Here is a 13,685-nt window from a genome sequence, read left to right as displayed (position 1 = left end):
AGCTCGCACCTGCCATCGTCGAGGATTGAAAGTAAGAGGGTCTTCGTAGTAGTTTCTATCGAAATGGGAGACTTGATGAAGTAATATGCACGTCCATCCTTTGGGAATTGTGTATCCTTTAAATAAAAAATAATCAAATTACGGTAAAACAGTGGTACTAAAATGCTGCAACTTTTTGACTCAGAGAGTAACAATATTGGATACCTTGCATTTCTACTTTCTGGAGAGTTTTCCTTAGTAACATCGCGTTTATGCTTCCAATACCTAATCTCTGCACCTCTTTGATAACCTAAGAACGATGTCGCCATTAGGGTCTGACAAAGTGCTGACATAAATCGATCAATCAAATTGATGTGACTACTTACATTCTTGGTGAACGACATTGACTTATAGTCATCCCAGGAGAGACTGTCTTTATTTCCATTGGTGCATCTTATTGCTTCGTGTTCTTCCTGCACCATGTTAGTGGACATCAGAGATTATTTAATGTAAAATTTCATTTAGTGCCAAACAAACTACAGTAGAAGATATTGACCCTGAGTTCTTGAATGATGTGCGGATTTTCAGATAAAAGCTTCACTGTCAAAGCAGTCGTTTTTGGCGTAGTTTCAAAGGCAGCGAACATAAGACACATAATGATATCTACGATCCGATCTTCAAAATCCACATCTTCTTTTCCCTCTGCCTCTTTCAGCAATGATGATAGTAGGTCGTCTGATGAATCGTAGGATGACAAGATTTCCTTCCTCTCCTTGACAATGCTTTTGATCTGGTCGGAAATCTCTTGCCTTTTCTGCAATTCCAAAAGTCAAGTACTTCAAAAGCTAAATAAATAACCAGGTACTTGGGTCGTCATAATGAAGGGTCAAAATAAGGGAAGCTATTGAATCGCCTTAGCATCCTAGGAAGGCTTCAGCGAATGAACGTTGTTGCAGTTATGAAATGTATTTTTGTTTTTAGATCCAGATAAATAGGTAACTAGTCAGGGTTACCTATCTGACGTCAGGTTGGAATTTTGCTGCTTTTACTGTAATTGTAATTTTAGGTTAGTGTTAATTTATTTTTAATGGAAACTTATAACTTAATAAAAGTTGAGGCATTGGATTGGAAAATGTCTCCTTAATAGATCGGTATATCACTTTACCGAAAAGAAATCACAGGCAATTTGCCCAACAAATTAAAGTAAAACTATAATTATTATAAAGATTATTTATAAACAAGAAAACAACCCAGTGAAAAAAAATCACAAGCAATTTTCCCAAACAATTTAAACTAAAATTATAGTTATCATAAAGAATATATACAAACGAGAAAAATTTGAAATATACAACAATGAAATCATCTCATTCGGAACTACGTGTATTTATTATTACCTTCAAGCTTGTGTCGAAAGATGTTTATTATTACCTGCAAGCTTTTGTAGAAAGTTGTGCCAGGGACGTTCAACGGTAAGCTGAGAGCTCCCTTATTCATAATATAGTAATCGTGTGTCATCTTTTCCAGTTTTGTGCCCGGTTTCAGACCTAACAGGATGTTGGCGATGAGTGAAAACATCATCTGCATCCAAATCAAACTAATTAACCTTCAAGATCCATCTTATAATATTTGTTGAAAATTAAAGCTACAAAACTACCTCTTCAGCTTCATGCCTGACATTCACGTTTTTTCCTCGCCATCTTGAGAGAGTGGAGGCTATGGTATTTTGTATTTCTGACAGAAGCCGGCGTTTTAGAGCCGGAATACCGGCGACCCGCGTGGCGGCTCCTCGCAATTTCCTGTGATCAGCTCCGTCTTTTGTGAATGCCATTACAGCCCTCTTTCCAACTGACATTTCCACGGAGATCCGATATTCAGGAGCAAAAAGCCGACCATCGCTCTCCAGAATAAAATTGTTGACATCCGGATCAGTGGAAATTATGACGGGATCTCCCAATAGACAAGTTTTGAACAAATTTCCATGCCTGCATAAAACATGAGTAGTTAAAAGAAATCCAATTATGCTGTGATTTAGTTAGTGTAAAAGGGATTCATATAATTTGATAAAATTTAAGTTGCCTATCATCCCATTTTTAGAATATAAAGAATATTTCCCAATGACATTTTAAACACACTCTTTAAACTAACTCGCTAAAGAATAACACAAACTATCAAAGATACTCCCTACTACCACTCCAGGTAGAGTAGAACCCTAAATACGGATACGGATTTTGACTGTTGAATTAATCTCATGCATTTATTAATCTCATACTATGGCCTTCTATAAAATGGCAAAAGAAATACAATATTCAATTAAGAATATTATTGGAAACGACAGTTACTTTTCACGGCGTTTCGCTATAAATCCATCGGGTTGAAGATAAAATGAGAGAAATTCTCCCAGAAGGGGCCATCCCATTGTTCCAGGCGGCAGGTTGGGGCTCCACTTTGGTCGTAGAACGAAATGCCACACTGCCAGTGCCCCTGCTACTAACATCCATATCATCATACTGCTCTCCATTGAAAGTCGTTGCGGAATTGGTGCTGATCACTCCATTATGTTTGCAAATTGATTTAATTGAATTCAAATAAATTACAAAGTCGCTTCAAGTTTTTCTATTTTGTGCAGCAATGTTGGCTGCATTAAACCAGAGAAAGTCTTTGGGGATATATTAATGGCAAGGAACATGACGCCTCCATTATATACTAATATCAATTCAATGGCAAGAACATCACGCCTGATTCCCCATTTCGCCTTCTGTCCGCCCTTCCCGGCATAAATAATTTGTAGAGAGAATCAAATCAATAACTGTCTATCACGGAAGATGGCCCTGTTGCGGATGGAACGGAATGCGTGCTGAATGCGTTAATCAGGGAGTTCCATCATAGAGCACCTTACTACTGGATATGGTTGACTTGTTTTAATCATAGTATAAAGTTACATTTAAATATTAAAGAGTTATAATTCAAATACATAACTATATTCACTTTTTTTAATCATAGTATAAAGTTATATTTAAATATTAAAGAGTTATAATTCAAATACATAACTATATTCACTAGTAATTGAACTGAATTGCGGATATTTAGTTAGAATAAAATATAAGTTATTATTGTTGTTATTTTGTGAGCGTCTTAACAAAGTGAATTTTTAATTTCATATCAGGGAGTTCCATCATAAAGCACCTTACTATTGGATGTGGTTGATTCTTTTTAATCATACTATAAAGTTATATTTAAATATTAAAGAGTTATAATTCAAATACATTACTATATTCACTGGTAATTGAACTGAATTGCAGATATTTAGTTAGGATAAAATATAAGTTATTATTGTTGTTATTTTGTGAGTGTCTTAACAAAGCAGTGAATTTTTAATTTCATATTAGGGAGTTCCATCATAGAGCACCTTACGACTGGTTATGGTTGACTCTTTTTAATCATAGTATAAAGTTATATTTAAATATTAAAGAGTTATAATTCAAATACATAACTATATTCACTAGTAATTGAACTGAATTGCTGATATTTAGTTAGAATAAAATATAAGTTATTATTGTTGTTATTTTGTGAGTGTCTTAATAAAGCAGTGAATTTTTTATTTCACATCAGGGAGTTCCATCATAGAGCATCTTACTATTGGATATGGTTGACCTTTTTTAATCATAGTATAAAGTTATATTTGAATATTAAAGAGTTATAATTCAAATACATAACTATATTCACTAGTAATTGAACTGAATTGCGGATATTTAGTTAGAATAAAATATAAGTTGTTGAATTGAGGCTTCCGTGATCCATATCAAGTTTATGAGAGATTTTTAGGCCTAAATCACATGATATTTCATTTGTGGACGCGTGTCGAACCAACCAGTGTGGTTCATCAAGTTGAAGAATCAGATCTAGCAAATCTAGATCTGATTCTTCAACTTGTTCTAACGATGAACCACACTAGTTGGTTCGAAACGCGTTGAAAAATGAAATATCATGTGATTTACACACAAAAAAATCTTTCATAAAAATATAAGTTATTATTGTTGTTATTTTGTGAGTGTCTTAACAAAGCAGTGAATTTTTAATTTCACATCAGGGAGTTCCATCATAGAGCACCTTACTATTGGGATACCATTGACTTTTTTTAATCATAGTATAAAGTTATATTCAAATATTAAAGAGTTATAATTCAAATACATAACTATATTCACTAGTAATTGAACTGAATTACAGATATTTAGTTAGAATAAAATATAAGTTATTATTGTTGTTATTTTGTGAGTGTCTTAACAAAGCAGTGAATTTTTTATTTCACATCAGGGAGTTCCATCATAGAGCACCTTACTATTGGATATGGTTGACTTTTTTTAATCATAGTATAAAGTTATATTTAAATAATGAAATATTCCCAGATGAGAAGTTTATAATGAGATATTTCTCGATGAGAATTTCTTATTTTGTTTTGTTTTGTTTTATTTCTTTTTGGCTTGCCATAATTTAGTCGGTTGCCTTGTATAATGTGATACACCAAACACAACATTCGGAGATAATTCTTTCTCACACGTAAATCATTGGTTCTCTGTTATGAAACCAGCTCAAGAAAAGATAGAAAAGATAGATCAACGCCTTAGAATTCAGCCTCTTCGAGGGGGCAACCTCCTTTACATTACATAAATGAACAATTCTTGGATCATACAAATGAAAATACCTCCTTTCTATATATAGGAGTCTAAGGGGGCATAACATAATCAGAGCCGACCTAAAAATAATAATGTAAGGGCACAATAATAACAATAGTGGGCTTCTATGGGGCACAAGAGTAACAATATGGGCACTACATGGGTACATCAATAAATAAGGGGGTTGTACTACTAACAATAAGGGGTTACACTAGTAGTATAGGGGCCTAACATGCCCCTCTCCTTCAAAAAGCGTTGTCCTCAACGCTTGAGTAGTTCTTGATGCTTCCGTATAAAATTATTGTCCTCCCATGTGGAATCTTCAGCAGGTAAGTTCTTCCACTTGATGAGATACTTTGAAATTGATCGATTTCGTAGCTGTTGGGTTCTTGTTTCTGTGACTACTCCAGGTTCCAATATGATTTTTCCTTCCTCTTCAATTTCTGGCAATATTGTTTGCATTGGAATCTTTTGCAACTTTTGAATAAGTGGCCATACTTCTTTGTCCTTCTTCCATTCACCCCTTGCTTCGTTTATCCAATCTGGTTGGATAATAGAAATAGCACAAAACAATGCTTCCACATCCTCATCTTTGAAGAGTCTTCCCATTCGGTAAGGTCGCCATTTGTTAAGTGCATGTAGTATTGCCAACATTTCCTGTTGTTTCATTTGATTTTGCACCAAAGTGGCGTTATCCTTTAAAAGTTGGAGAACTTGTTGTTGATGCTCGATGTGATCTTTCACTGCTTGAACCTTTTTCTTCTTGATATGTCCTTCAAGCTTGATAGTTTGAGGAGTGGTAATTCCGACCAATGAATTACAAGATATGGTTGGATTCATTTCTTCTTTCTTGACGTGATCTTTCACTTCTTTCACCCTTTTCTTCTTCATATGTCCTTCTATCTTGAGAGTTTGAGGAGTGGTCATTCTTGCTAATAGTTTACAAGATATGGTCTGATTCTTTTCTTCTTTCTCTGGGGTTGAGTCCTGGCATATATCCTCTTCTTTTGATGTTTCTTGGTCCTTTTCTTCCTCCTCTTCATACTCTATGTAAAATAATTTCTTCTCGGCACACTTATGACCTTTAGTGCATTTGCTATCACAATTGTAACAAAGCCCTTTCTCTCTTTTTTCTTCCAATTGTTGTGGTGTAACCCTTGTAGGTTGTGGAAGGCTAGGAGAAACAACACTTCCATCTTTATAGTTGTGAGGGGTAGACTTCCTTGTTGCCATAATTTTACTTTCCAATATGTCAAAAATCCCTTTTACTCTTTCCAATTGCTGTGGTGTTGCTCTAAAGAAGGTGTTGCTCTTTGTATCCTCATAATGTGCTATCATTTCCTCCATGAGAATTGACCACGTAACAAGTTGTTTACGAGAACAAAGCCCTTTATACCATAAAAATTGATCTGGTTCTAAATATGAAGATGCAATACATACCTTTTGTAATAGTGGTACACCATGTAGATCAAAATATTGCTCCATCTGAAGTATCCAATTTACCGGATCCTTGCCATCAAACTTCCTCATCTTGCCTTTTCTTGATTTTAGGACCTCGATCTTGCAACGACTATAACTCTGTAATTTCGGATACTTAAGTTCTTATATTGCTACCTGTAGTAGCCCTCTGTGTCCTCTTTCCAATGCCACTAGTCTGATCCAAATTGGATTCTCCAAGAAGGAGTTATGCACAATCTCCCACAGTGACCTGATTATAGACTAGTTCAGTAGAGCGAACTTGTATGAAGTGCCACGTGTCACTGTTTCAACCTTTGACTCTGAAAAATATATAAAAGAAAACTACAGTCCGTCCTCTTTTTGTACCTTCTTACGAAATTTCAATCCGATGCTCAGAAAGAAAGTTATGACGATTTTCCCCAGGTCACCTGTTTTGAGTGTAATTCAGGAGTCTGCAAAAAGACCAACTTCCTCAGATCATATCTCCGAAAATATTGCGCGAAAAGCTCTGAAATTCAGACCCAATGTTCAACGCGATTTCTTCTCAAATGGGTTTTTTTTGTGACTTCTGAAACATCACAGAAAAAAGTTATAGCGAAAATGCCACGATGACCTGTTTGGAGCAGCGAAACCCTAGAATCCAAAGCTCTGATACCAAATGTTATGAAACCAGCTCAAGAAAAGATAGAAAAGATAGATCAACGCCTTAGAATTCAGCCTCTTCGAGGGGGCAACCTCCTTTACATTACATAAATGAACAATTCTTGGATCATACAAATGAAAATACCTCCTTTCTATATATAGGAGTCTAAGGGGGCATAACATAATGAGAGCCGACCTAAAAATAATAATGTAAGGGCACAATAATAACAATAGTGGGCTTCTATGGGGCACAAGAGTAACAATATGGGCACTACATGGGTACATCAATAAATAAGTGGGTTATACTAATAACAATAAGGGGTTACACTAGTAGTATAGGGGCCTAACATGCCCCTCTCCTTCAAAAAGCATTGTCCTCAACACTTGAGTAGTTCTTGATGCTTCTGTATAAAATTCTTGTCCTCCCATGTGGAATCTTCAGTGGGTAAGTTCTTCCACTTGATGAGATACTCTGAAATTGATTGATTTCGTAGCTGTCAGGTTCTTGTTTCTGTGATTGCTCCAGGTTCCAATATGATTTTTCCTTCCTCTTCAATTTCTGGCAATATTGTTTGAATTGGGATCTTTTGCAACTTTTGAATAAGTGGCCATACTTCTTCGTCCTTCTTCCATTCATCCCTTGCTTCATTTATCCAATCTGGTTGGATAATATAAATAGCACAAAACAATGCTTCCACATCCTCATCCTTGAAGAGTCTTCCCATTCGGTAAGGTCGCCATTTTTTAAGTGCATGTAGTATTGCCAACATTTCCTTCTCATAAATAGCTTGCTTGAGATGTAGTAGTAAAAATACCCAATCAAAACATTTTTCACTACAATGTTTATCTACCTGTTGTTTCGTTTGATTTTGCACCGAAGTGGCATTATCCTTTAAAAGTTGGAGAACTTGTTGTTGATGCTCGATGTGATCTTTCACTGCTTGAACCTTTTTCTTCTTAATATATCCTTCTATCTCTAGAGTTTGAGGAGTGGTAATTTCTTCCAATCCTTTACAAGATATGGTCGGCTTCATTTCTTCATGCTCGATGTGATCTTTCACTTCTTGAACATTTTTCTTCTTGATATGTCCTTCTGTCTTGATAGTTTGAGGAGTGGTAATTTCGAACAATGAATTACAAGATATGGTTGGATTCATTTCTTTTTTCTTGATGTGAACTTTCACTTCTTGCACATTTTTCTTCTTGATATGTCCTTCTATCTTGAGAGCTTGAGGAGTGGTAATTCTTTCCAATGCTTTACAAGATATGGTCTGATTCATTTCTTCTTTCTCTGGGGTGGGGTCCTGGCGTATATCTTCTTCTTTTGATGTTTCTTGATCCTTTTCTTCCTCCTCTTCATGTTCTATGTAAAATAATTTCTTCTCAGCACACTTATGACCTTTAGTGCATTTGCTATCATAATTGTAACAAAGCCCTTTTTCTCTTTTTTCTTCCAATTGTTGTGGTGTAACCTTTGTAGGTTGTGGAAGGCTAGGAGAAACAACACTTCCATCTTTATAGTTGTGAGGGGTACGCTTCTTGGTTTCCATAATTTTTCTTTCCACTATGTCACAAAGCCCTTTTACTCTTTCCAATTGTTGTGGTGTTGCTCTTTGTATCCTCATAATGTGCTATCATTTCCTCCATGAAAATTGACCATGTAACAAGTTGTTTACGAGAACAAAGCCCTTTGTACCATAAAAATTGATCTGGTTCTAAATATGAAGATGCAATACATACCTTTTGTAACAGTTTTACACCATGTAGATCAAAATATTGCTCCATATGAAGTATCCAATTTACCGGATCCTTGCCATCAAACTTCCTCATCTTGCTTTTTCTTGATTTTAGGAGCTCGACCTTGAAACGACTGTAACTCTGTACTTTTAGATCTTTAAGTTCTGAAATTGCAACATGTAGTAGCCTTCTGTGTCCTCTTTCCAATGCCACTAGTCTGATCCAAATTGGATTCTCCAAGAAAGAGTTATACACAATCTCCCGCAGTGACCTGATTGTAGACTAGTTCATTAGAGCGAACTCGTATGAAGTGCCACGTGTCACTGTTTCAAGATTTGACTCTGAAAAAATATATAAAATAAAACTACAGTCCGTCCTCTTTCTGTACCTTCTTGCGAAATTTCAATCCGATGCTCAGAAAGAAAGTTATGACGATTTTCCCCAGGTCACCTGTTTTGAGTGTAATTCAGGAGTCTGCAAAAAGACCAACTTCCTCAGATCATATCTCCGAAAATATCACGCTAAAAGCTCTGAAATTCGGACCCAAGGTTCAGCGTGATTTCTTCTCAAATGGGTTTTTTTTGCGACTTCTGAAACGTCACAGAAAAAAAGTTATAGCGAAAATGCCACGATGACCTGTTTGGAGCAGCGAAACCCTAGAATCCAAAGCTCTGATACCAAATGTTATGAAACCAGCTCAAGAAAAGATAGAAAAGATAGATCAACACCTTAGAATTTAGCCTCTTTGAGGGGGCAACCTCCTTTACATTACATAAATGAACAATTCTTGGATGATTGAAATGACAAAACCTCCTTTCTATATATAGGAGTCTAAGGAGTCACAATATAATCCAGCCGACCTAACAATAATAATATAAAGCCACAATAATAACAATAGTGGGCTTCTATGGGGCACAATAGTAACAATATGGGCACTACATGGGTACAACAACATAATAAGTGGGTTATACTAATAACAATAAGGGGTTACACTAGTAGTATAGGGGCCTAACATTCTCTAAGGTGGTATATTGCAGTTCACAGTTGCTTAGTAAACCTTTATGCCTAGATTACCCTCTTTGATTTATTTTTGTTTTTATTTTTTAAAATTTATTAAACCAACACAGAAGAACAACACCCTACACAATGTCGTTCGCATAGAATGAAAAATAAGCCTCCTCTTCCACCTCCTAGACATCGTCAAAAGCATAAAGAGACGCATACTACCGAATATATTACTTCAGGAGATACTACTTTTAGTCCTCCACCTGAAATAGATCCACCAAAATAATATTTTCCTGTGAGTACTAAACCCGAGATCACTGCCCCATTAACTAGTGAGTTTGACATAGTCAAAACAAAAGCACCTGAAATCTCATTGCCTGAGGTTATTAAACCTCACTATACTAAATAAGAGACAATACAACCTGAGTTTATACAACCTAAGGAACCTCAGTTATCTACACCTATTACTTCAGGACCTTCTTCTTCTCTTCCTGTGTCTCATACTCAACCACAACCTATATATCTTTGACCTTACGATAAACCACTTCCACATGGTCTTGTGAGTATCGAAGAAATTCCTCAGGAAGATCCGCAACCCTCCTCTCCTATTCAAATAACGACTCATTTTTATCAGGCCCATCCCTTTCCTTCTCTTCATACTCTATCAAAAGCTCCTTTTTATGGTTTTTCTCCTTTCAAATCATCCTTTAGTTTCCCTCGGAAACCCTCTTTTAGATAGTTAACCATGCCTGAATTTGTTATGGTTTCTCAAGCTATATCTACTACCATGACCGAGACAACCCATGTTGCAACTTCATCCAATTTTGTAACATCACTGTATACACATTTGTATGGAGGCTCATATGTCCTGCCTAGCTACCAATCATTGTCTGGTACCTTTTTTGGCACAACAACTAGTCCATGAACCTCTCCCATATAATCTACATCTAGAATTCCTTCAGGAACTTCTTTGATGAGCGCTACATAGTATACTCCTCCTCCTCCATCTACTCCTACGGTTTAGAAGCAAGATGGTCCTCGTGTTAGTGGGTATTGACACCTACAACAACCCATTCCACCTCCTATTGGGAACCCTCCTCTTTCGGGGAAGTTCCCTCCATATAACCCTCCTCTTTCGGCAGGGGGGAAACTTATTGCGGGGATATTTCCATCTCCTCAAGTTAGTGCTTAGAATCATTTGAGTCTTCTGCATTTGGGAATGTTTAATAATGCTTGGAAACCTACCACACTTGTACAACCTTGTTCGGTTGTGGCTTCATCTCTAATCTCTCAAACGGTTCCACCTACATCTCAGATTCTTGTTCAACAACCTATATCTCAACCTGTTCAAGCTCAAATGAATGTAAACTAACATTTATAGGCTACATATTTGGCTCAACCTATTCCACTGGGATCTTGCGCTTCACAAGCCTTGTATACCCAGCCTTTTCAAGGTAACTTACAATCATAATCACTTGGTCTGACCATTGCTCAAATTCAAGTAGGTCAAAATGGATATGGTATGGCATAGGAACAACCTATACCTTAAATACCTTATGGTCAACAAATTGAATCCTAGCCATTTCAATTAAAAGATTATCCTAGAGTTGGGCAGCAAGGTTATGTGTATTTGGGTTATCAAAATCCTCCGTATCCTGGAATATATATACCTGTTGGTCAAGTCATCCCATCTTACCCAGGGTATCCTCCACCAGAACTCAATAGGAAATTTCCATTCGCAGCAACTCTCGAATTTCCGGATTTGACCAGGGTCACCAATAATCCCATTGTTCATTCTCCTTGGTGGCAGATTATTCCTATGAAATTACCGAGTTATATCCCTAAATTAAATGCAAATCCTAGAGAAGACCCATTTACACACGTGATGACTTATCATTTGTGGCATTCTTTGAACTCTCTCAATGATTAATATGTTTGTTTGAATCTTTTCCAATGCACACTCACCAATATGGAAACGAAGTGGTATATTGAACTACCAGGAGCTTCGTTCGACAATTTAAGTGACTTGGCCACCACATTCCTAACACATTTTGTTTAGTTAAAAAAAATTCCTGATCAATTGTTAGTTGAATGGTTCATTAAGTCTCTGTTTCCATATATCATAAAAGACATCGCTAAAGGCGAAGTTGTGACCGAAGAGAAACTAATTTCTCGTCCTTAGTATTTGGATATTATTTATACCCAATTTGGCACTCTTTATGATAAAATACCAAGTGCTCAGTGACCTTCCAAGACTGTTCCTCGACCTCCTAATAAATAATGACATGTCATTGATGGTGTGATTGGTTCAACTAACCAACAATCGACGAGTAAACCATCTAGTTCGACTCTTGTTGTGGCTGCTCCAATCCCTCCTTCCACCACTCCTACAACTTCTACTTCTGAGATCGATGTCGTTCAATCTTCCAAATCTAAATCTCACCAACGAAGACGTAAGAATAAAGGAAAAGGTAAAAATAAGAAAGATAATCCTCCAGAGGATTAACAAAACAATTAGTCTTCTGAAGAAAAGTGGAAATTGTTGTTTCTCACTGTAAAATTTGATTTTAGCTGTCAAAAGGGTGCAAAAGAGCAGAGAGGTTTGTAGCCATTTTCCAAGACACAGAATCGCTCAAAACTAAATATGACCCCCTCCATTAGATAGCTCTCAGAGTACATTTTCCAACGGTATATGGAAATCCCCAAATGGACTTCGGAATCAAAAGTTAGAACAGATTAAAGTTTCCCTTTGAAAACCAAAAAACAAGGTGAAAATGTTGATGGGTAAAATCTTGGATCCCGCACATGAGAGGTCCCCCATATCAGCGATTGCACATCATAAGAAATATCGTCAATCAACGATCATAGGTTCAAGGTCAAATAAACAATTGACAATTCAACAACCAAGCAAATCAATGATCAGAGGTTCCGCAATATTGGCAGTCGGCAGGTTGAGGCCATATCGGTGATCGACGATCCACATTTTCAAAGTGTCAACCTTAACAAAGTTGGGATCATCAAACGCCAATTTTGTTGGGATCTTTACATTGGTGTGTTGTGGCTGTTGTCTTTTTATATTTGCCCCTTTCCACTTCTTCTTCCCCTCCTTAGAAGTGTCTTATTGCTCCTTCTCCTTCGATCCACTTGATTTCCCTTTCTTGAGACCTATGTTCTCTAGGTATTGTGCTTGTACACAAGCCTCATCCACCAATCTAGGCTTGAAAAACATCACTTGCTTTCGTAGATAGCTATGTAGACCCCCCAAATAATTGAGGAATAAATATGGATTCTTTGGTGAGATACCCAACATTATGGCCATATTTTTAAATTCTATGGTGTACTCCTGTACACTCTGCCCTTGCTTCTGCCTAAAGTATTTACATTGGATCCACTAGTACTTTACATACCCAATAGGGTAAAATTGTGAGTTTGCAAGGGTCTTAAAGTCCTCCCACTTGGTAACTAGAGGATCTCCCTTTAGTCTCAAGGTATTCATGTGACTTTCCCACTAGGTGAGGGCATGGCCCTCTAATTTCAATAGTGCAAATGAAATATTATGTTCCTCGTCTATATGATGAACAATGAAATAAACTTCTAATCACTAAAACGAGTGATTTAGATTTAAAGCATTGTTATCACCTTGGTATGACTTGATATCTACCTTTGTTTCGTTTGAATGGGGACTATGAATGGTTCATGACACCCGAACTAGGTTGATCTCTTTCGACTCCTTTCTTTGACTTGTTCTATGTTGCTTCCCCATATCCTAATATCCTCTCTGATTTGTCCTCTACATTAGAACCCCCATTTTCTCCGAATAGCCCAAGATTATTTCTTAGGGTTAACATGAGGAGATTCACATTATGAATTATGGATTATGTCTCTAACTTGTGCTTCCAGTCATGAAAACCTTTCCTTTGTAGGATGACAAGGGTTGTTCGTAGATTCGTCGGCCATGACTAGGGTTTTTTGAATTTTGACTTAATCGATATAGATCCCCTACAAATTTCCACAATATACCTAAATAAAATTGCTTTAATACCAATATGATCCATAAACTACCATAGATATTCCACTAGACAATTCATCACAACAGATTTGATAAAATTATATTTAAAATTATGAAAATCTACACTATTAGGGTTTATTTCTGGATATATAGATTATTGTTAATTGTGTGTGCATGAAAACAAG

The 13,685-nt window shown here is 36.5% G+C and overlaps 1 protein-coding gene across 1 annotated transcript in view; it reads right to left on the bottom strand.

The window, feature by feature from the left end:
- The window catches only part of LOC149244560 (cytochrome P450 85A1-like), a 51,016-nt gene extending 48,519 nt beyond the window's left edge, over window positions 1-2,497 (bottom strand). The window contains exons 1-6 of the mRNA XM_089371585.1: window positions 2,319-2,497; window positions 1,634-1,961; window positions 1,408-1,557; window positions 536-793; window positions 218-452; window positions 10-116 (exon numbers count right to left, since the gene is read on the bottom strand). Of these exons, the coding sequence (XP_089227711.1) occupies window positions 10-116; window positions 218-452; window positions 536-793; window positions 1,408-1,557; window positions 1,634-1,961; window positions 2,319-2,497 (1,257 nt within the window). The remainder of the gene's footprint in view (window positions 1-9; window positions 117-217; window positions 453-535; window positions 794-1,407; window positions 1,558-1,633; window positions 1,962-2,318) is intronic.
- Between the last annotated feature and the right edge of the window lie 11,188 nt (window positions 2,498-13,685).

Source organism: Pinus tabuliformis, chromosome 8 (genome assembly GCF_031772625.1).
Source record: "Pinus tabuliformis cultivar Carrire ecotype Pingquan chromosome 8, CPIR1, whole genome shotgun sequence".
NCBI lineage: Eukaryota > Viridiplantae > Streptophyta > Pinopsida > Pinales > Pinaceae > Pinus > Pinus tabuliformis.
This window is presented reverse-complemented; position numbering and strand designations above follow the sequence as displayed.